Genomic DNA, 22740 nt, shown 5'->3' with positions numbered 1-22740 from the left:
CAAGCGGACATATTTTTACACCCTCCGGAGTCTTGCATTTTGCACTTATTTTTACCAGTAAACTGAGTTTATATTGTGAAATACAGTATTTATCAATCCGTCTGACTGTTTTGGTATTGAATTGAATTGTAAAAGCAGCAGTGTTCTGTGAGATTAGCAAACCTGTGAGATCAGCACGCTTGCCGTTGCTTTTACAATTCAACATCAAAACAGTCAGACGGATTTCTAAATATTGTATTTCTCTATATAAGCTCAGTTTACTGGTAAAAATAACTGTGACATGCAAGACTCTGGTGGGTGTACAAATATGTCCACTTGCCGTCTTCTCACTGTATCCTTACTGCGGCCGAGCGCGGGGTGTAGCAAGATGGCCGTAACATAACGTCACTTCTGTTACAAAACCTGACTGGTCGCCTAATCTGACGAAACACCTGCCTTCTAAAATACAGAGGTGCTAAGAGGAGGCGTTTCAGGAGCTGGATTCTGTACAGGAAACACTGCTTTGCAGGTAGCAAGGTATCATGGGATATATAGTCCTTAGAAATTTAAAGTAAACAGCAGAGGAGAATCTGCAAAGCATGCAGGGAATCCAGAAAATTATGGAAAGAAATGAATAGCAGACAGGCAAAACTCACAACATGAAAGGAGATTTTTCAAATAAACTTACATTGGATTTTCATAAATAACTATTGTTTGTATTGTTATTACAATGCTGATGTTATAAAATGAAAGTGCTGTGACCATACTGTAGATTTCCTTTAATGTGACATTTCTATTGGCACACCAATATGACAATAGCCTCAATGGCCAGTTGGTATTTGTGGGGAAGGGTGAAGCTTCATTTATACCAGAAAGTATTAAAGCATTGCTCGATCAGAACAGCCTGGGATTCTGGCAGAAGCAGAGGCACTGAAAGCTGTGCATAGATGTCCTTATGCCTGTCATGGTCTTACCTCTCTCCTGTCTCCTTCGTTTGACATGTGCTGGCAGCCATCTTGGTTTCTAGGTCTCTTGTAGCCTCCCACCCTGCGGCTCCTCCTTCCCACTGGGAGGAGCTGGATACCTGGCTCACATATATAGGAGGTCTGTGACTTCAGTTCCTTGCTTGGTCCTCCTGTGTGCACATGCTTCTAAGACTGCTGCTGCTTCTGGTTCCGATCCTGGCTTCGTCTGACTTCTCTGCTGGTTCCTGATCCTGGCTTCGTCTGACTTCCCTGCTGGTTCCTGATCCTGGCTTCGTCTGACTACTCTTCTGGTTCCTGACCTCTGGTTTCACCATCCGTTGGACTTTTGCTTTACAGCTTGATTTTCAATAAAGCCTTCTTATTTTTACTTATCTCTTGTTGTACGTCTGGTTCATGGTTCCGTAACATTAGGACCAAGCCATGAATTTTGACGGTACAGAGCCATCCTCGCTACCCACGCTGGTTGCCAGACTTGATCAGCTGGAGTCCCTGTTGGGTCAGTTCGCCGTGGCGTTGCAAACCCTGCTTGAACGCACGGTTCATGTCGCTCCCGTTGCCGATGGGTCGGTTGTCGCTCCTGGGCCCGCTCCTACTGCCGCTCCGGTTGTTGCGCCAGAGTCTACCCCGACACCTGATGTTGCGCCTGCGGTGTTTCGGGGTATGTCCGGTTCTGCCCCCCTTCCACAGCGATTTGGGGGAGAGCCAACTCAGTGCCGAGGTTTCCTTAACCAAGTGGGCATTTATTTCGAGTTGCTGCCACATGCCTTTCCCACTGAGAGATCAAAGGTGGGGTTCTTGATCTCGCTGCTCTCTGACAAGGCCTTGTCCTGGGCCAGTCCTTTATGGGAGAACAACAATCCGGTGGTTGCCGAGTTTTCCGGTTTTGTTGCTTCTCTTCGGAAGGTATTCGATGTGCCGGCTCGCGCCGCCTCTGCTGCGAAGCTCCTTATGTCCGTCAGACAGGGTTCACGATCCGTAGCCGAATACGCCATTGAGTTTCGTACCCTGGCAGCAGAGGTAGGTTGGAATAATGAGGCCCTGGTCGCTGCTTTCTCTCATGGTCTCTCGGATGCCTTGAAGGATGAGGTTGCAGCTAAGGACCTACCAGTGGAGCTCGAGGCTCTTATTTCTTTCCTGATTTTGATTGACACCAGACTCAGGGAGAGACCTTCCTTTAAGGAGTGCCTGCGGAGGCCTCCTAACAGTTTGGCGCCTAAGTTTGCTGTCCCACCCGTGCCTCCCTCTCCTCCCACGCCTCCTGGGGTTGACTTGTCTGGGGGTGAACCCTCGCAGCTGGGGTTTGCTCGCTTGTCCGAGGGGGAGAGGGTACTCCGGAGACGCGAGGGCCGATGCATGTACTGTGGTCTCGATGGGCATTTTCGGTTGGCATGTCCGAACCGTCCGGGAAACGCTCGCACCTGAGATCCTGTCGGGGGCAGATCTTGGGTGGAGTCTCCTCGTCCCCGGTTTCCCGTGTTGATAAACCACTGATCACTGTTGTCCTCTCCTGGGTCGGGGGCTCGGTGACGACCCAGGCGTTGGTGGACTCTGGTGCTGGTGGTTTTTTCATTGATAGTGAGTTCGCTGCCGCCAATTCCATTCCTCTACAGGCTCGAGGTTCCCCGCTGGCTCTAGAGGCGATAGACGGCAGACCCCTCCAACCGTCACACGTGACTCATGAGACCCTTCCAGTGGGGGTAGCCATTGGTGCCGCTCACAGAGAGTCGGTCTGCTTCCAAGTTATTTCGTCTCCACACTACTCGGTGGTCTTGGGGTACCCCTGGCTCCAGAAGCATAATCCGACTTTTGACTGGAGATCGGCCGAGATCCTCTCATGGTCACCACAGTGTGGGGCTAAGTGCATCCATGGGCCTGTCAAGTTGCTGTGTACTTCCTCGGACTCTCTGTTGCCTCCTGAATACGAGCAGTACCGGGATGTATTCGATAAGGTACACGCAGTTGCCCTACCTCCGCACCGCCCATATGATTGTGCCATTGAGTTACAACCTGGTGCCGTTCCTCCTCGCGGCAAGGTCTATCCACTGTCGGTTGCGGAGAATGAGGCCATGGAGGAGTACGTGATGGAGGCGCTGTCCCGTGGTCACATTCGCAAATCCTCGTCCCCGGCAGGGGCTGGATTTTTCTTTGTGAAAAAGAAGGGCGGTGAGTTGAGGCCTTGCATCGATTACAGGGGTCTCAATCGCATCACGATCAAGAACGCTTACCCGATACCCTTGATTTCCGAGCTGTTCGATCGCCTTAAAGGGGCCACGGTCTTTACCAAACTCGACCTGAGGGCGGCATATAACCTGGTAAGGATCAAGGCGGGCGATGAGTGGAAGACCGCCTTTAACACCAGGACCGGTCATTATGAATCCTTGGTTATGCCCTTTGGGTTGTGCAATGCGCCCGCAGTCTTTCAGGAATTCATCAACGATGTTTTCCGTGACCTGTTGCAGCAGTGTGTGGTGGTCTATTTGGATGACATCTTGGTATATTCTGAATCCAGGGAGGCCCACATTCTGGATGTCAAACGAGTGTTGCAACGGTTACGAGAGAACAAGCTGTTCGGTAAGCTTGAGAAATGCGAATTTCACCGATCCCAGGTAACCTTCCTAGGTTACATCATTTCCGCTGAGGGGTTCTCCATGGATCCTGAGTAGGTTTCGGCTGTCTTACAGTGGCCTCAGCCCAGTGGTCTTCGTTCCTTGCAGCGTTTTTTGGGCTTCGCCAATTATTATCGGAAGTTCATCAGGGACTTCTCCATGCTGGCCAAGCCTCTCACGGATCTGACCAGGAAGGGCAGTAATTCCCAGGTCTGGCCGCTCGAGGCCATCCGGGCTTTTGAGGCCCTAAAATCCGCCTTTGTGTCAGCTCCGATTCTGTCTCATCCCAACCCTGGGTTGCCCTTTGTCCTCGAGGTGGACGCGTCCGAGACGGGAGTAGGCGCCCTTCTGTCTCAGCGTAGGACACCAGAGGGTCCGCTGCTTCCTTGTGGGTTTTACTCCCGGAAACTGTCATCCGCGGAGTGCAACTATCAGATTGGTGACAGGGAGTTATTGGCCATAGTGCAGGCTCTCAAAGAGTGGAGGCACTTGCTCGAGGGCTCGGTGGTTCCGGTTCTCATCCTGACGGACCACAAGAATCTGACCTACCTTTCTGAGGCCAAGAGATTGACACCACGTCAGGCCAGATGGGCTCTGTTCTTGTCACGTTTTAATTACGTGGTCTCCTACCTACCTGGTTCCAAGAACATCAGGGCGGATGCCTTATCACGGCAGTACTCCGAGCTGTCCAGGGAGGAATCTATACCGACTTCGGTCATACCTCCGAATCAGATCCTGGCCGCCATTCGCACCAGCCTGACCTCTCCCCTTGGTGAGCAGATTTTGGCGGCTCAGTCTGGTGCTCCCTCTGGGACACCCAACGGCAGATGTTTTGTGCCTGAGGAGTTGCGCACTCGGTTGTTGCGAACCTACCATAACTCCAAGACCGCGGGGCATCCTGGTAAGAATCAGCTGTCCTGGGCTGTTTCACGTCTGTTCTGGTGGCCTTCCCTACGTTCCGACATCGCCGCATATGTAGCGGCATGCTCTGTTTGTGCCCAAAGTAAGTCCCCTCGGCACCTTCCGTTGGGCCTGCTGCAACCCATAGCCACCGGGGAGCGCCCATGGTCACACCTGGGGATGGATTTCATTGTGGACCTCCCTGCATCCCGAGGCCATACGGTCATTCTCATGATTGTGGATCGGTTTTCCAAAATGTGCCACTGTGTTCCTCTCAAGAAGTTACCCTCTGCACAAGAGTTGGCCACGATTTTTGCCCGGGAGGTCTTCCGGTTGCACGGTTTGCCCAAAGAGATAGTGTCGGATCGGGGGAGTCAGTTTGTGTCCAGGTTCTGGCGCGCCTTTTGCTCCCAGTTGGGGATTCATCTCTCCTTCTCCTCGGCCTACCACCCTCAGTCCAATGGGGCCGCAGAACGATCCAATCAGGCCTTGGAGCAATTCCTTCGTTGCTATGTCTCCGATCACCAGGACAATTGGGTTGACCTCCTGCCTTGGGCTGAGTTTGCCAGGAACACGGCTGTGAACTCTTCCTCTGGGACGTCTCCCTTCATGGCCAATTATGGGTTCCAACCTGCCGTGTTACCGGAGGCATTCTCTCCCCAGGATATTCCGGCTGTGGAGGATCACCTTTCTGCTCTACGTGCTTCTTGGGTACAGATCCAGAGGTCCCTTGAGGTCTCTGCGCAGCGCCAGAAACTCCAGGCTGATCGCAGACGAGCGCCTGCTCCTTCCTACCAGGTCGGAGACCGTGTATGGTTGTCCACCCGCAACCTCAACCTTCGAGTGCCCACTCCCAAGCTGGCTCCTCGCTTTGTTGGTTCCTTCCGAGTGCTTCGCAGGGTAAACCCGGTAGCCTATGCCCTTGCGCTTCCACCTGGCATGCGGATCTCCAACGTGTTTCATGTCTCCCTGTTGAAGCCACTGGTGTGCAATCGCTTCACTTCCTCGGTTCCTCGGCCTCGTCCGGTCCAAGTGGGCAATCACGAGGAGTATGAGGTGAGCAATATCCTGGACTCACGCCTGGTTCGCGGTCGGGTGCAGTTTTTGGTCCACTGGCGTGGTTATGGTCCTGAGGAGCGTTCCTGGGTTCCCTCCGCAGATGTCCATGCTCCTGCCTTGCTCCGAGCCTTCCACGCACGCTTCCCTCAGAAACCGTTTTTTGCACCGCGGAGGAGGGGCCCTTGAGGGGGAGGTACTGTCATGGTCTTACCTCTCTCCTGTCTCCTTCGTTTGACATGTGCTGGCAGCCATCTTGGTTTCTAGGTCTCTTGTAGCCTCCCACCCTGCGGCTCCTCCTTCCCACTGGGAGGAGCTGGATACCTGGCTCACATATATAGGAGGTCTGTGACTTCAGTTCCTTGCTTGGTCCTCCTGTGTGCACATGCTTCTAAGACTGCTGCTGCTTCTGGTTCCGATCCTGGCTTCGTCTGACTTCTCTGCTGGTTCCTGATCCTGGCTTCGTCTGACTTCCCTGCTGGTTCCTGATCCTGGCTTCGTCTGACTACTCTTCTGGTTCCTGACCTCTGGTTTCACCATCCGTTGGACTTTTGCTTTACAGCTTGATTTTCAATAAAGCCTTCTTATTTTTACTTATCTCTTGTTGTACGTCTGGTTCATGGTTCCGTAACAATGCCCAACTCATGATATTGGCACAGTATTGAGGCAATAGGGAAGAAGTCCTCATTTGATCCCATGATATTTTTGTCTACCTTCTCCTTGTTCCTGCATAAATAGGTTCTTTATGATGAATACAGTATGGAACTTAGCAGGGTATTCTCAGCTGTGTTGTGGTTTTTAAGGTGCTCCTTCCCCTTGCTTAGTCTTATGGAGCCACCCTTACGTGGGCGCTCCTTGGAAGGACTACTGGGCACATGGATCTGTTCTGACATCAGCGATGAATTGCAGGAGGAGCCATGCACGTTGATTGGTACTATGCATGATGGGAATGTACTGAATGGAACTGTTATTATTTTTTATAAATTAGTTTGTGCCTCTTGACAGGAAGTTTGGGCAAACTGGCACCAGGGAAGGGGGTAATGTTAACTAAGTAGGATTTTCTAAAAATAAATCATGATACAATTGACCCCTGTACTGTACAAAACGAATAGATCCGATGTGTTCTAGTAAAAAACAAAGAGGCTTAGTGCTACTTTATGTAACATTTGGATGTATTTTTACATTAGTGATTCACATATTGCTTACTGAACTTTGTACTGAATTTCAACATTTATTGGTGCTAGAGAAAAAAAATTAGTGACTTGATTCTTCAAAAATAAAATCAGTGACTTGAAATATTTTCACTAAACAGTCCAGTGACCCTGTTATGGAGGAAATGGAATATCTGCTGTTAATGTCATGATAGGTGACACAGGCGTGCCAGCTTCCTAATTCTTTCCTGTGTGCAATCGAGTTCACATCATCGATTAAAAATATTTTTATTACAAAAAGTAAATGTGTTATTAAAACAAACAGCAGTTTCTGCAGTGTGTAATGGACACAATTTGTGGAACGCTAATGGTGTATGTCATCCATAATTATAACCACTCCCGGATGCAATTAATATTTTATTACAGAAGCATAGAGAAGTATTTTTAGATCTGCGAAGTGAATAATTTCATCTTATACAGGCCATTAAGATGACCATTGAGTTATGAAACCTAATGTGCACTATATCATAAAAGCAACACATTCAGCACCAGATAGGACACCATTCTATTATTTATGAGAATGGTTTCATTCGTTTGGGAGCTTATAACTTAGTATCAGGTTCCAATCGTTCTTTTTTGCTGCCAAAGTGCTAAGCCATATTAAATGTACCTACAGTTGTGCTCATAAGTTTACATACCCTGGCAGAACTTATGATTTCTTGGCCATTTTTCAGAGAATATGCATGATAACACAAAAACATTTCTTTCACTCATGGTTAGGCCCCGTACACACGACCAGTTTCCTCGGCAGAATTCAGCTTCCGACCGAGTTTCTGGCTGAATTCTGCCGAGAAACCCGGCCGTGTGTACACTTTCGGCCGAGGAAGCCGACTAGGAGCTCGGCGAGGAAATAGAGAACATGTTCTCTATTTCCTCGTTGTTCTATGGGAGCTCTCTCCCCGCCGAGCTCCTCGGCGGCTTCAGTGCTGAACTGGCCGAGGAACTCGATGTGTTTGGCACGTCGAGTTCCTCGGCCGTGTGTACGAGGCCTTAGTGTTTAGCTGAAGCCATTTATTATCAATCAATTGTATTTACTCTTTTAAAATCATAATGGCAATAGAAACTACCTAAATTACCCTGATCAAAAGTTTACATACCCTGGTGATTTTGGCCTGATAATATGCACATAAAGGGGTTTCAATGGCTATTGAAAAATGGCCAAGAAATCATAAATTCTGCCAAGGTATGTAAACTTATGAGCACAACTCTATATAGGATAACCATTCAGAATAACTGGCAACACGCTTTGGTGTACGCAGGTTGAACGGAATCCTAACATCCTCTCATTCACACATGAACACAGACACATAGTGGTAAATCCACTCTCAGCAGTCCTAAGTTCAGGTTGTCCTTTAGTTAAGGTCACCCGGATTAAAGCCGAACTCTGGTGAACTATTTTTTGACACACATACTGTAAAAATAAATTCACACTAATGAATTGTGTCCTATGTATCTAGTGGGTCATTTTTTCTTCAGCTGCTCCAGTCACAAAGTGCCTTGCATCCATTAAAACAAATGCAATACGTTTACGGAATGGATGAGCTGGAGTATGAGAGATCTACTGTGATTTGAGTACTCCAACCGCAACTGAAACTCTCAGTGCTGCACTACATGGAATTGGGAGAAGGTCGAAATCTTTCATGATGCAGCCAGAAACATGTAACTCATTTCATTAGCGAGGAATCAGTTTTACAGTGCGCATGTTAAAATATTTTTGCTTTGCATTGCAAACAGTTGCAGATTGCATTGTATATTTATAATTGTCATGTGATCTATGTGTTAACTTTGGTATGACGCTCTATAAAAGTACCCAGCGTTCAGCTCATGACTGACTATGTAACTACCATCATTAAACCCAAGGTGTGTCTCGGTGTGTATAAACATTGAGAGTGATGCATGTGTGGGTTAGGAAATTATCAATGATGTTAGTAAATGCTACAACACACTTTCCACCCAGGTTTTATTTTGATGCTCTGCTGAGAATCACATTTTATAAGACTAATGTGCTTCTCCAGATTGAGTCACACGTTCCCTATTCTGTCAATGGCAGCAGTAGGAAGTGAGGAAATGAATGCTATTAGGAAACCCTTGGAGCTTTGCTAGAATTCTAGGTTGTAAGCTCCTTGAGGGTAAGAACTGATATGAATGTATATGTAAAAAGCGCTGCGTAAATTGATGGCGATATATAAGTACCTGAAATAAATAAAAATTTATAAATTCAGAGTACATCAGCCATAATATTATGACCACGGACAAAGTGAATAACATTGTTTACCTAGTTAAAATGGCATCTGATAGTGGGTGAAATATATTGGGCAGCAAGTGAACATATTGTCCCCAAAGTTGATGTGTTCACAGCAGAAAAAATGGGCAAGCGTAAGGATTTGAGTGACTTTGACAATGGCCAAATTGTAATGGCTTGATGACTAGGCCAGAGCAACTCCAAAACTGCGGGTATTGTGGGATGTTCCCAGTCTGCAGTGGTCAGGACCAACCAAAAGTGGTCCAGGGAAGGAAAACTTCCAAGCCGGCAACAGGGTCATTGGCAGCCAAGACTCATTAATGCACATGGAGAGTGAAGGCTGGCCAATCCAATAAAGGAGCTACTGTAGCTCAAATTGCTGTAAAAGTTAATGCTGGTTCTAACAGGTGTCAGAGCATACAGTGCATTGCCGAATGTTCCATATGGGTCTATGTAGCCAGAGACTGGTCACGGTGCTCATGCTGACCTGTGCTAACAGCAAAAAGAGCATACAATAGGCATGTGAGCATCAGAACTGAACCACAGAGCAGTGGAAAAAGGTGGCTTGGTCAGATAAATCACATTTTCATTTACATAATGTGAAGTGCTGGGTACTTGTGCCTCTGTTAGCTGGGGAAGAGATTTCACCAGGATGCACCATAGAAATAAGTCAGTGGAGGGCTAAAGGATCTGCTGCTGACTGCTTGGTGCCAGATACCACAGCATACCTTCGAATGTTTAGTGGAGTCCATGCCTCAATTGGTCTGGGCTGTTATGGAGGCAAAGTGACCTACTCAATATTAGGTGGGTGGCCATAATATTATGGTGGGTGGTCATAATGTTGCGTTGGATCAGTGAGTAAGAATAAGACAAGTGACTTGTCTTTATAAAACAAAAATTCCTGAAAGCATGCAGAGTGAATGTTTGTGGAAATCGTAAATGATGCATACATTTAGGGCCTAGTCAGTAACCAAGGGGGTCTTGAATGATTGAATTTTATTTAAATGAAAAATAACCATAGAGCATCGTATAACGCTTGAGCTAGTTTCCAGGACTTGAGAATGTATAAAACTAGCATATACAGCAGGCACAGTCTTTAAGAGGGGTATCTTGTACACGATGACACAAAAATAGCAATCTGTGGTCACAATCATCTGATTTCTTAAAATACAATTTTACAGCCTGAGACGTAGACATTGAAAGATACCATCACACACTTCAGGCAGGTTATTCTCCGCTAGAGACCTAATAGAATTAGTATGACTCACAATCTAAAATCGGTTCCTACAATATAAAACAAAGCACAGTAAAGATCAAATAGTACTCAGTCAAAGGAGTTATGACTATGACATTGTTACCTGACCAGCTGAAAACCTTCTCATTATGGGAACATGCAAACATAAAGAGACAACATGCATAGAAAAGGGTGATACTGCCCTGCCTATATGTAGTATTGGTTTCATCATCTTTTATCTCGTATGTGCAGGCAGCCCCTCCTTGTGTGTGAACACCTGTATATCTCATGGGAGTCAATGCTAAGCCTACGTTACTGGTAGTTGCTAGGTACAGTAATCTATACACACTTTTCTAAGAAAATGTGGGAAAATGTGAGTATAAGAGCTTTATTGGATGATTTCATCTTTTTTGGCTCAAATAATAAAGAGGTTTCAAGTGGACCTTTGAATGGAATTGAAGGCTTTGAATTGAAGGTTGTTTTTGTGTTAAAATAAAGCAAATGCTTCTCAGCAACTCAATGTTAGGAGCTATTATTTTTTTTATACTACCAGAATATGATTCATTTATGTTAAAAGCTATTCTTAGCTTATGCTACTAGAATTTTTGCATAAAGGATAACCTACCAACCTTAGCACTTCAACATAGTCAAAGCTAGAACCCTCACACCTAGTTTCTTTAGTTGGCCTCAGATGGATTGAAAGTTGCCTGGTTCAGCATTATTTGATCCATAGGGCCTTTCCGGCATGAGAGAAGTGAATGATCAGGTTCTCTTGAATGGGAATATTAAGAAATATTTAATTTAAAAATATAATTTGCTGCTCAGTGATTACAGTACTCTAGTCTGCATCTCCCCAAGGTAATACTTCAAATCTGGCCTGTTGGTGAGTCCTGAGGACAGGAGTCGAGAACCACTGATCTATGGCCTTTCCCACATGAGAGAAGTTGATCTAATGATCAGCTTCTCTCGAATGGGAATATTGGGAAATGTTACATTTTTTCACTCGATCAGGACTGCAGACAATGCTGGAATGCTGATCAGTGTATTCTGACAGCTGAGTCCCCGCTGTCAGAATACATATGGCCTGATAAAGAAAAAAACTAATTTTCCTATCCACATAAGCAAGTTAGATGGGGGGATATGCTTGCCCACCAGCTGATTAAGAACAAAAACAATGCATCTATGGCCATCTTTATTTACTTCCGCTCCATTATATATGACCTCGGGCACAAAATCTCTACAACAGGTTTGGGAGAGTGGGTATGTTTTATTATTTATTGTGCAAAACCAATAAATTAATAGACATTCTGTGGGTACCTAAAGTGCCAACTCTGTGAACTTTCCTTATCCTGTTTTCCTTATGCTTTGTAAAACTGTCACATTACACATGTGATAACAACAACAACAGGAAGGGTCAGCCTGAAAAGTTTGACACAGATAGCGAACAGCCCAATATCTAAGGTAAACATAGTATTTGCTATTTGCAAGAAAACATTGAATTAGGAAGAAACTATCAGTACAGTCTGTAGAAGTAAATATTTTATAGTGATGCCAGTAACTATTCACTATTTAAAAATGCATCCGCTGTATAAAAAAAGTTATATAGCTAATGGAAAGGTAGTGCTATTAAAGAATCTATTAAAATCAATATTTGTACTTTTGTAATCTTCAGTCAGTGCTCTTATAATAGGATACCCACATAATGTTACAATATAAAAGAATAGGGAGATGCATTTACAGCACCGTGCAGCAGACCTTTCCTGGCTACAAACACAAAACCGCATACAAAGAAAGCAAAACTCATTTCATTGGTACTCTATATTGACCTAAATGTGCAAGTATTTACAAAGCAATTGAGCTTGTGTCCTGGAGAGAGGATGCATTAGGCAATGCAGGGCATGGACAAACTTCATCTGCTTCTTCTCATTATTTCAGTACTTGACTTCTTCCTTTATTCTTATTATTTGTTCTGGATATTGTGAGTCTTGTGTAATTTCTGTGTTCTGAAGATAAATTCCATTTCATTTTTAAATGTGCATGGTGTAAATTTGGTTACTCAAGAGAAATAAATACATGAACTGTACAGTAACATTTCTTTATTGTAAGTTTTGGGCCCTGTATTCGTATTGTGGACTCTCTCCTTGTTTCAACTGACACTTCCCTATGTGTTGTTTTTAAACCATTATGTCATATATGTATATTTTTTGTTGATTATTAAATAATTATATTTTTGTACTAACTTTGACTACTTTAACTACTGTTGCCTCAAAAGCCCCACTTTGGGGGATTCTCCATTTTTTTCCTTTATTGTAAGTAAGTGTGCACCATGTCAGTCCGTTACAGACGCATCATGTAAATAAGAACAGTAGATTGACCTATTGTGTCTGTATTTTACAGGTGTTCTACTGGACATTCAGCAACACTTTGGAGTGAAGGATAGTGGTGCTGGTCTGCTACAGACAGGTAAAACTCCTTTGTAAATTATCTATTATAATTTATCAGCAATATTAAATAGCAAAAGCAATATTTCTGTAGTGATGAGCAATACAAAGTTATATGTGTGAAAAAATAAAATGAAGTCATATTAAACCTTAATAAACAATGTGGATCATATAGATGGTGAAATATAAATCACATAATACATTTGTGCATAACAAAAGGGGTAAACTTCAAAGAAAAATATATTAACCACTTAACCCCCGGACCATATGGCTCCCAAACAAAATTGGCGTCCTTTTTTTCCCCACAAATAGAGCTTTCTTTTGGTGGTATTTGATCACCTCTGCGGTTTTTAGTTTTTGCGCTATAAACAAAAATAGAGCGACAATTTTTTTAAAAATTAATATTTTTTACTTTTTGCTATAATAAATATCCCCCAAAAATATATAAAATTCTCAGTTTAGGCCGATACGTATTCTTCTACATATTTTTCGTTAAAAAAAAATCACAATTAACGTTTATTGATTTGGTTTGCGCAAAAGTTATATCGTTTACAAAATAGGGGGTAGTTTTATGGCATTTTTATTAATATATTTTTTTCTAGTAATGGCGGCGATCATCAGGTTTTTTCCGGTACTGCGACATTATGGCGGACACTTCAGACGCTTTTGACACATTTTTGGGACCATTGGTATTTTTTTAGCGATCAGTGCTATAAAAATGCATTGGATTACTATAAAAATGCCACTGGCAGGGAAGGGGTTAACACTAGGGGGTGGGGAAGGGGTTAAGTATGTTCCCTGGGTGTGTTCTAACTGTAGGGGGGCTGGCCTCACTAGAGGAAATGACTGATCGCTGTTCATAGATTGTATGAATAGACGGTCAGGCATTTCTCCCCTGACAGGATCGGGAGCTGGGTGTTTACACACCCAGCTCCCGGTCCTCGCTCTGTAACGAGCAATCGCGGGTGCCCGGCGGCGATCGCGCTCGCCGGGCACCCGCACGGGAGTCAGGGACGAGCGGGGGGCGCACCTCCGGCGGCGTGCACGCACCCCTAGTGGCCGCAAAGAGAGCCGACGTTATTGTACAGGCTTTCGCGCAGGGGAGCCGACCTGCCGCTGTAGAACTACGGCGGCTGGTCGGCAAGTAGTTAAAGTCCAAATGTAAAATCTTGAAATGATGAGAATCCACGTGTAAGAATCCCAACCTATCCTTACAGACAAGTGTGCCAGTTCCCTTACCAAATGGTAATGGTTTCCAAATCACAAGAGCTTAACAGCTACAAAATCATCCAATTGGGGGGCCATCACTCAGGTAACCGCTGACTCCACCACCTCTAGAGTCCTTCACTGGACATCCAAAAGAAGCACCTTAAAGTAATAATGGGTAGGAGAAAGAACAAAGGAACATAGAGTAGTATGCTAAAACCACACAATTTATTAAAAGCAGATATACTGCACTCAGGTTACAGAGTAACACATGCAAAACACACCACACCAGGGATCAACTGCAGGTGTACAACATCATATGCCATTGGCCTCGCCCCACACGCATTTCATCTGGTGCAACGGATTTCTTCAGGGGATAAAGAAAGATTCATTATTTTTGTATTACCTTGTGTCAAGAATATAGGTTGCTGCATTACTTCCTTTGCACTAAGCACACAATTATTTCTGTGTTTAAATTGTCTACTATGCTAAATGCAACATTTTATAGAACATGTCCACTTTCAAATGGTTGAAAATTGCAGATTTTACATTGTGTTCTTAGTCCTGATATAATGGCTGTTATTGCGGATTATTCTCCTCGGAATCTTGCTATTACACAAAGCTCTTGCCTCATTAAAGAGGAATTCCCTATTAAGTGCCACTTTCCTTACCTGAAACTCCATAAGTGGTTTATGAATTATTGGCAAATGTTGGTTTATTCCCTTGCTACTCACCCTGCTCAGCTTGCCATCTGCACCTTCCACCCCAAAGGTACCAGTGACACCTGTTTTCTGTCTGATTATGGCTTTTGAAAGTTATAATAGTGACTATGAGCACACAGATTGTAAGGAACAATAATATACCCAATGAGTTTTGCACTTTAGTAGCATTTGAATTGTTGTGGCTCTTTGCATCATTTTTTATATAAGCCCTAATGACTGAGCAAACAGTGTGGTGTGGCTTTGCCAGTATGAGCAAAGAGGGCCACACTTGGGATTTTACATTCCTTTTTTCCTTCAGATTCAGATACTTATACCAAAACAGATTGGGAAGACTAAACAGACGTTCCAGATGGTGCTTTGGCTCTTCCGATGGTGAACTGCTGCTCTACTTCTCTGTTACAGAAATAATACACTTGGTTCTTTCTCACTGATATTCCAAATAAATACCAAGACTAACGCCTGATAGTAGCTTTACAATTAACATGTTCATATCTCTTTGACAATTGCCCGATGTTGTGGGCTCTGCAACAATTTCAGTTTAATTTGTGTTAAAATATGTGAAAATGCTGCTCTTAGTTACACATTCCCCCTGGGAGAATCTGTCTAAGAAGCATGTTCTGTGAAGACAAAACAGTGATAATGTGTCACCTCTAGCATTAAGCACTGCTGGGGCATTTGCTGTGGAAAGGGAATACTGTCATAAAATGTTGCCATACTTTTATCTTTTTATCTTTAGTTATTCTTTTGTCTTTAACTTGATTCTTTTCAAGTAGAGATCAGAAATTAAATGAATTTGCATTTTTGGTTGGCTATATGACTAGAATATTTGTAAATGGTTTTCTCAGGGGTCCTGTAAGATTATAAATAAACAAAAATATAATTGATTAATGGAAATCTGTGAGATGAATGAGAGAAATGTAGTCAGTGACCATTCAAGTCTTTGGATCAGCCAGATAATGACTCTAGCAACAGTGGTACAGTAAAACCTTGGTTTGAGAGTAACTTGGTTTAAGAGCATTTTGCAAGACAAGCAAAATGTTTTAATAAATTTTGCCTTGGTATACAAGCGATGTCTTGATATAAGAGTAGTGTCATGTCACAACTGAGTATAAAAAAGAAGAGAGGAGCCTCCAAGTGTAGCAATACGGTTACATTTAATGAAGGTACAACATTTAGCAACTTATTGCTACACTTAGAGGCGCCTCTCTTCTCTTTTATACCCTGTAAAAAAAATGCTTTGATATTCAAGTGCTTTGGATTACAAGCATGTTTCTGGAACAAATTATGCTCGCAAACCAAGGTTTTACTGTACTTTCAATCAAGTTAGAAATATGGAGTAATATTTAGAAATCATTTTACTGCTATCTTCTCCCCCATCATGGTGTCTGATGGTGGAAGGATTGTGGCTGCTCATCTGTTTATCTGTATCCTTATTTCATTGCCCACATGACTTTCAACTAATGTGTACAGTTTGAGTCAAAAAAGCAAGCTCTTCTGGGGACCTTACCTTGTCTTTCATTCCATGCCTCCCAACTGTCCCTCATTTGCAGCATACCTAAAGTATACCCTAAACATTTTTTAGAGGAATATTTCCTACCTTTTTAGATGTTTCTAGGAATAAGGCGGCATGGCATGGCTGATTCAAGGATTTTTGAACAATGTCAGAGTGAGTCTGTCCTAATGACAGAGTTTCTTCTCATTTATGTTTAAAGGGGTTGTAAAGGTTCACGTTTTTTCACCTTAATGCATTCAATGCATTAAGGTGAAAAAACATTCGACGATACCAGCCCCCCCCAGCCCCTGCCGTTTTACTTGCCTGACCCCTCGAAAGTCCCGCACTCGCCCCCGACATCCTCTTTGCCGCTCAGCCTGGCCGTTGATTGGTTACAGTGGATGGATTAAAAGCAGCGCAGCAATTGGCTTGCGCTGCTGTCAATCACATCCTATGATGCGGCGTGCCGGGGGGCGGAGCAGAGTGATACAGAGAGTGGTTATAGCCAACAGGTGTATCACGGGAGCGCGCCCGCAAGAACTCAACACCATGCGAGCACGCTCGCATGAAGGTGTTGAGTTCTTGCGGAGGGAGGGGAAGCCGAGACAGCCACCGAGGGACCCCAGAAGACCAGGTTCGGGGCCACTCTGTACAAAACGAGCTGCACAGTGGAGGTAAGTATAAAATGTTTGTTTTAAAAAAATATATAATTATCTTTAGTGATCCTTTAAATGCAAGAAGCCCAGCTACTAAACCTTTAACCCTTCGTTAGCACAGACAGTGTTCAAATCTAGCTTACATTGATGAGATCTGCCAGCATGGTACAGCCAGGGTTAATGATGGAAAACACAGCTGCCCAGGCCTCTCATAAACAAAGAGTACTATGTAGAATTTAACATTGTTTCCACAAAAGAGCATCTAAAAAAGGTAATCTGTGATTTTTAAATATTTTTTTTTAAGTTATGCTATATGAATGAGAATGTGTAATACATATAAAGTAGATATTATGTCTGTTGGGCTTCAAAAGTGGAAATACAGTTTAAAAAGGGTAATTTGTTTTAAACGACTTTATCCTTTAAACCTTCGTACAGTCATATAGTTGGCTATTGCAACTTTTAGCCTAGGTTCACATTGGAGCGATTTTTTATGCGATTTGAGAGATCAAATTGCATGACAAGTCGCAGCCTATTGGAGGCAATGGCACTTTTCCAATCGGTGCGACGACGTTTTTGCGACGACGATTCCTGCACTACGTTTGCTGATTTCAGGTGCGACTTTAATAGACATCTGTGCATGAAGCCACACAGATGTCTATCAAGTAGCACCTAAAATCGCGCTGACCTTGCTACTTTCACATCACGCTACTTCAAGTGAAGTAGTGCGATTTAAAAGTAGCATCAATGTGAACCAGGGCTAAAGGAGATTCAATTAAAATGTGATGAATAGTAAAGTAATTATGAATATTTAGTCTTCACTACTTGAAGAATTTTCAAGAAATGTTAATATGTTCACATGTGTGAAAGGGGCCTAAGGCAAATAAGATCACTGTGCTGTGGCGCAGGATTTTGAAAAAAGTTCCTGTATTATTTTTGTCTGCAGCTTCTCGCACCTTCCTGGGACCCATTTGAATAAATGTTAGTGTGTCACTGCACATAATCTTGTGTCATTTTTGTTAATTTTGGCAAAACAAATCCCTTTAAGCAATGTCATCCCACAGCAACCATTTCTACTGTAAGGAACTCCTTCTTAGTGATCTCTTTGAAAGCAATAGCACTACCGGGACTCTTGGGATTCTTCCATGACAGCCTCCACGGAAACTTTTGTATTATACATGGTTCAGGTTGATATGAGGCGGAGTACAATACAAACATTCTAGGCATCATGTCATGTACATCTATGAACTGCAAGAATAATACACAAGTGATTTATAGCAGCTCTCATCATTAAATATATCCTAAGAACACAATGAAGAGTGGTCTATTTGGCTAGATTCAAAGTTCCTTTCTTGCCAATGAAAGACATCTGCTTACATTTTTACTCTTCTCCATCAACAAGCTATTACTTAAATACCAAAATGTACAGAACATGACATAAGTCTCATTGTCTCTAAGCTGCAGTAACACATTTTCAAAGCAGTGAAAGGACTGATCTCTAATTAATGTCTGATTGCGGAGACTTGGCAAGAAATATTATGTATAATGTAGCATGACTTTGGAGATAGATATATTGGTTTTCCGCCTTTGTTTATTTAGGTAGAGACTAAATTTTTTTTTTTTTTTTAAATAATGTTTTTAACCTCTTTCCTACCGAGTCATAGTAAAATGACGTCGGCAGGGACCTTTCATCCTTCAAACTAGACGTCATATGACGTCCTTGCTTTTCCGGCCTCTAGGGGGCGCGCGCCCCCGCCGCATTGCTTGGGACCCAGTGGGCGTGCCGCGTGGCCGCGATGTCCACCGGGCACCCGCGATTGCCTGCAATCACGGTAGGACCATGGATCTGTGTGTGTAAAAACACAGATCCATGTCCTGTCAGCGGTGCGGAGACCGATGTGTGTTCCCAGTACAGAGGAACACACATCGATCTCCTCCCCTTGTGAGTCCCCCTCCCCCTACAGTTAGAACACACTTTAGGGAACATATTTAACCCCTTCAGCGCCCCCTAGTGTTAACCCTTTCCCTGCCAGTCACATTTACACAGTAATCAGTGCAGTTTTATAGCACTAATCGCTGTGTAAAAGTGAATGGTCCCAAAAATGTGTCAAAAGTGTCCGATATGTCCGCCGCAAAGTCACGGTCACAATAAAAATCGCAGATCGCCGCCATTACTAGTAAAACAATAAATTAAAATGCCATAATTCTATTCCCTATTTTGTAGACGCTAGAACTTTTGCGCAAACCGATCAAATACGCTTATTGCGATTTTTTTTTACCAAAAATATGTAGAAGAATACGTATCGATCTAAACTGAGGGAAAAAAAGTTAAAAAAAAAAAAATTATGATATTTATTAAATCAAAAAGTAAAAGATATTGTGTTTTTTTCAAAATTGACGCTCTTCTTTTGTTTACAGCGCAAAAAAATACCACCAAAAGAAAGCTCTATTTGTGTGAAAAAAGGGCGTCAATTTTTTTTGAGAGCCACGTCGCACGACCGCGCAATTGTCATTCAAAGTGCGACAGCGCTGAAAACTAAAAATTGGTCTGGGCAGGAAGGGGGTGAAAATGCCCTGTATTGAAGTGGTTAATCACATAAATATGAAAAATTGCATATTTATAAGTTGTTTTTCTACTTGAGGCAGTAGATGGAGCTCTAGTCTCCTTTTCACATGTTAACTATGTACCTTTCTTTAATATGTTGAAAGAAGCCCATTCTTTACAGAATTCAAATAAGTTCTCAAAACAATGACTCATCTTTTACCAGAGGTCTCGTTAAAAGGTTTCAATCAGATAAAGGAAATGGAACAGGTGCATCCAAGCTGCTACCTCCTGTGTAATGACTGTGTACAATCCATGCAAAAAAGGCTGGGGAAAGGCTGGTGCCATGAACGACGTCTAAAACATTATTTTATTATTGCAGGTGAACAGCAGTCAAAAAAGCCAAAGCGTTTGGGCCATCAGGCCTTAATTGTGGCGCCATGATTAAGGCCTGTTGGTCGAAACGCGTTGGTTTTTTGACTGCTGTCAACCTACAAAATTAAAATGATGTTTTAGCTGACTTTCATGGCATCAGCCTTTCCCCTTGTTTTTGCATACATAAAGGAAGGCTCCAAAGCAAAAATAATTTGTCATGTATTACATTGTATATGTAAAACAATGATTTTATACAAACCGTAAAATAAAGATTCCAAAACTAACAGTTAAAAATATATAGGGCTCATTCAAACCTATGCATTGCAGCACATTGTTTCTTGACCATGGGAAAAAAAACAGAATACCATTTACATAAAACCATTAACGCTCCCTTTTAAATTCCATTTGTATTTGTTGCATTTTAAAGTTATTTGACCCATGGTTTTCAACACTAAAATCTAAATGAATCCTTAGTTCAAGATTATAATAGCCTTATGTCTAAAAGGAGTAACTGAAGGCAAATATTTGTTGCTGTTAAAGCGGTAGTTCCCCCTCCAAAAATTTGTTACCCTTAGATTGATGCTCATTTTGTCTAGGGGAATCGGCTAGTTGTTTTAAAATCGACGCTGTACTTACCGTTGTAGAGAGCGATCTTCTCCGCCGCTTCCGGGTATGGTGTTCAGGTATGGGCGTTCCTTCTTGATTGACAGTCTTCCGACAGGCTTCCGACGGTCGCATCCATCGCGTCACGAGTAGCCGAAAGAAGCCGAACGTCGGCGCGGCTCTATACGGCGCCTGCGCACCGACGTTCGGCTACTTTCGGAAAAACGTGACGCGATAGATGCGACCGTCGGAAGCCTGTCGGAAGACTGGCAATCAAGAAGGAACGCCCATACCCGAAGACCATACCCGGAAGCGGCGGAGAAGATCGCTCTCTACAACGGTAAGTACAGCTTTGATTTTAAAACAACTAGCCGATTCCCCTAGACAAAATGAGCATCAATCTAAGGGTAAACATTTTTTGGAGGGGGAACTCCCGCTTTAATAATAGCCAGAGTGGTTGTACTCTCTATACCTAACCTTATACCTAACCCCTAAAATCAACCCTTAGTGACCTTGCCACTTCCTCACTGAAAGTAAAACTGACAGTACCCTGTAAAAGAAGGTAATAATTAGTCACTTTCCAGTAGGTGGTATGCAGAAATTTTGCTATCTTCATAAGTTTTGCTGCTCATTGGCACTTCTGGGTGTGTTGGATAGCAGTGCCCCCCGCTGAACACTGTGGTTCCTCCTTTCAGCCTCCACATCAATACCTGGTGTATAAAGCTCAAGTACATTACTTTGCACAGTGCCTGAAGCTCATGAAGTACATTTACTTTGTAAAGTGAATTCTCACTTTGCCAAGGAATTCTCATGTATTTTAGTAAATGTGGTAAAATGAACTTTTTTTATTTAATTTTTATATTACACATGATACACATACAAATTATGTTAATTTTTATGTTACACATGATTGGATGATGGAAAAAAAGTATACATTCCCTGACAAAGTGAAACTTCAACAGCCTTTGCTTCTTTAGTATATATGCCCATTATTTTTAAGTATTAAAGCTAGAAACACGCAGGTTTTCATATGTCTATAAGCATAGAAAAATCAAGTATTTTTTTTTTTTTTGTGCTTACTTGCAGTGAAATGTGTCTTAAAATATGACTAGTCGGTTCTCTAGTACAACCTCTTCCCTGCACATCATAGCCCTCTCCTCTTCTACAATTGTCTAATTACTGTCTGTGCTAGCCAAACCCCTCCTCCGCCCATCACCTGCCTATATGACCATTTATGTAGCTGCAGAGGGAAGAGTGAAGGAGAATTCTATAAGGTGTCATTGGAGAGAGTCTGCTGAGGCTGTTGATATCACATTTAAGATGGTGGTGCCTAGCATGCTAATGGCTTTTGGATGTCTACACAAGGGATATTTTACAGGCCAACATCATGTATAAAATATGTTTCATGCATGTATAATCTTACAGGAAGATTTTTGTTAAAATGAATGGTTTGGTGACAGGGTCTCTTTAGATAGTTGAAGATGTTGGTGTTCACGTGTCTTATGACACCCTTTTGGAAAGCCTGTAGGGGTTGGGTTTGGGGTCATGCTAGCTCAACAGGCAGTTCCTTATAGTCATTCAGAAACAATTTTGTGTTTCTCTCTGATATGCCAAATTCTGCCAGCTCCCTCTCGTTTTTTCAATTATTAGATGTATATGGATTGTGTTTTCTGGGGCCAGCAGTCAGTGGACAGAAAGCCCAAAGCAGCTAATGTATGATGAAAACTGACAAGTATGGCAATTTGTTCCTGGATTATTGGAGCCTCCTGTGTGCCTCCTGTCAATTACCTAGTCATTCATGTGAGGCATAATTTACCCATTGCTTCCTGTAAGGCTTGAACATGCATGGACATACAGACATAACATTTTTATGCAGAGAACATGTAGATATGATGGAACTACTGAATTGTGCTAGAAAAGCTAATGGTTTTCTGGTTCAAATACGTAAAATGTATTTGTAACAGTCTAAAACACTCAGGATCACATTAGGTTCTCCTGTGGGACACCATGCCCTTTCTATTGTCAAGTCTCTGCCAATGCAATCGGTAGGAATGGAAAAATGGGTGAAAAGGGTTAAAGCTTTAAATAAAAGCTGTCTAAAAATGATTCATCATTGGAGGCCATTGCCTGCACACAGTATGTCAACCCCTTCACATTTAATATACCTTGCGGTTGTATTTATATGCAGTTCCCTGCTGTGAATATCAGAGCACAATGTTTGCTCAGGTTAACAGCTAACAAGAAAATGGCTCCCAAGTAAAAAGATTTTTATTGTATAATATGAAACGTAATTTTTATTGTTGCAGCGTAGGCTTAAAATAGGTACCAACACACACATATTATTGATAATCTAAGGGGAATGGGACTCATGAGTATTTATCAATCTCAAAGCAAGGAAAGGCTTTTGCCAGTAGTAACCAATGGGTGATGGCAGAATTAGCAGAATTTAATTGGACATAATATCCAAACATGCTTCTTAGTACAGACCTTAG

At 42.9% G+C, this 22740-nt stretch overlaps 1 protein-coding gene across 2 annotated transcripts in view; it reads left to right on the top strand.

Moving 5' to 3' along the window:
• SPNS2 (sphingolipid transporter 2) overlaps window positions 1-22740 on the top strand; it is a 162167-nt gene that overhangs the window by 58877 nt on the left and 80550 nt on the right. For both annotated transcript variants that reach the window (XM_040336708.1, XM_040336709.1), the window contains exon 2: window positions 12612-12677. In XM_040336708.1, coding sequence (XP_040192642.1) covers window positions 12612-12677 — 66 coding nt within the window. The remainder of the gene's footprint in view (window positions 1-12611; window positions 12678-22740) is intronic.

The sequence above is a fragment of the Rana temporaria genome, chromosome 2, assembly GCF_905171775.1.
Source record: "Rana temporaria chromosome 2, aRanTem1.1, whole genome shotgun sequence".
Classification (NCBI taxonomy): Eukaryota; Metazoa; Chordata; class Amphibia; order Anura; family Ranidae; genus Rana; species Rana temporaria.
The sequence above is the reverse complement of the archived record's forward strand: the minus strand, read 5'-3'. Positions and strand labels throughout refer to the sequence as shown.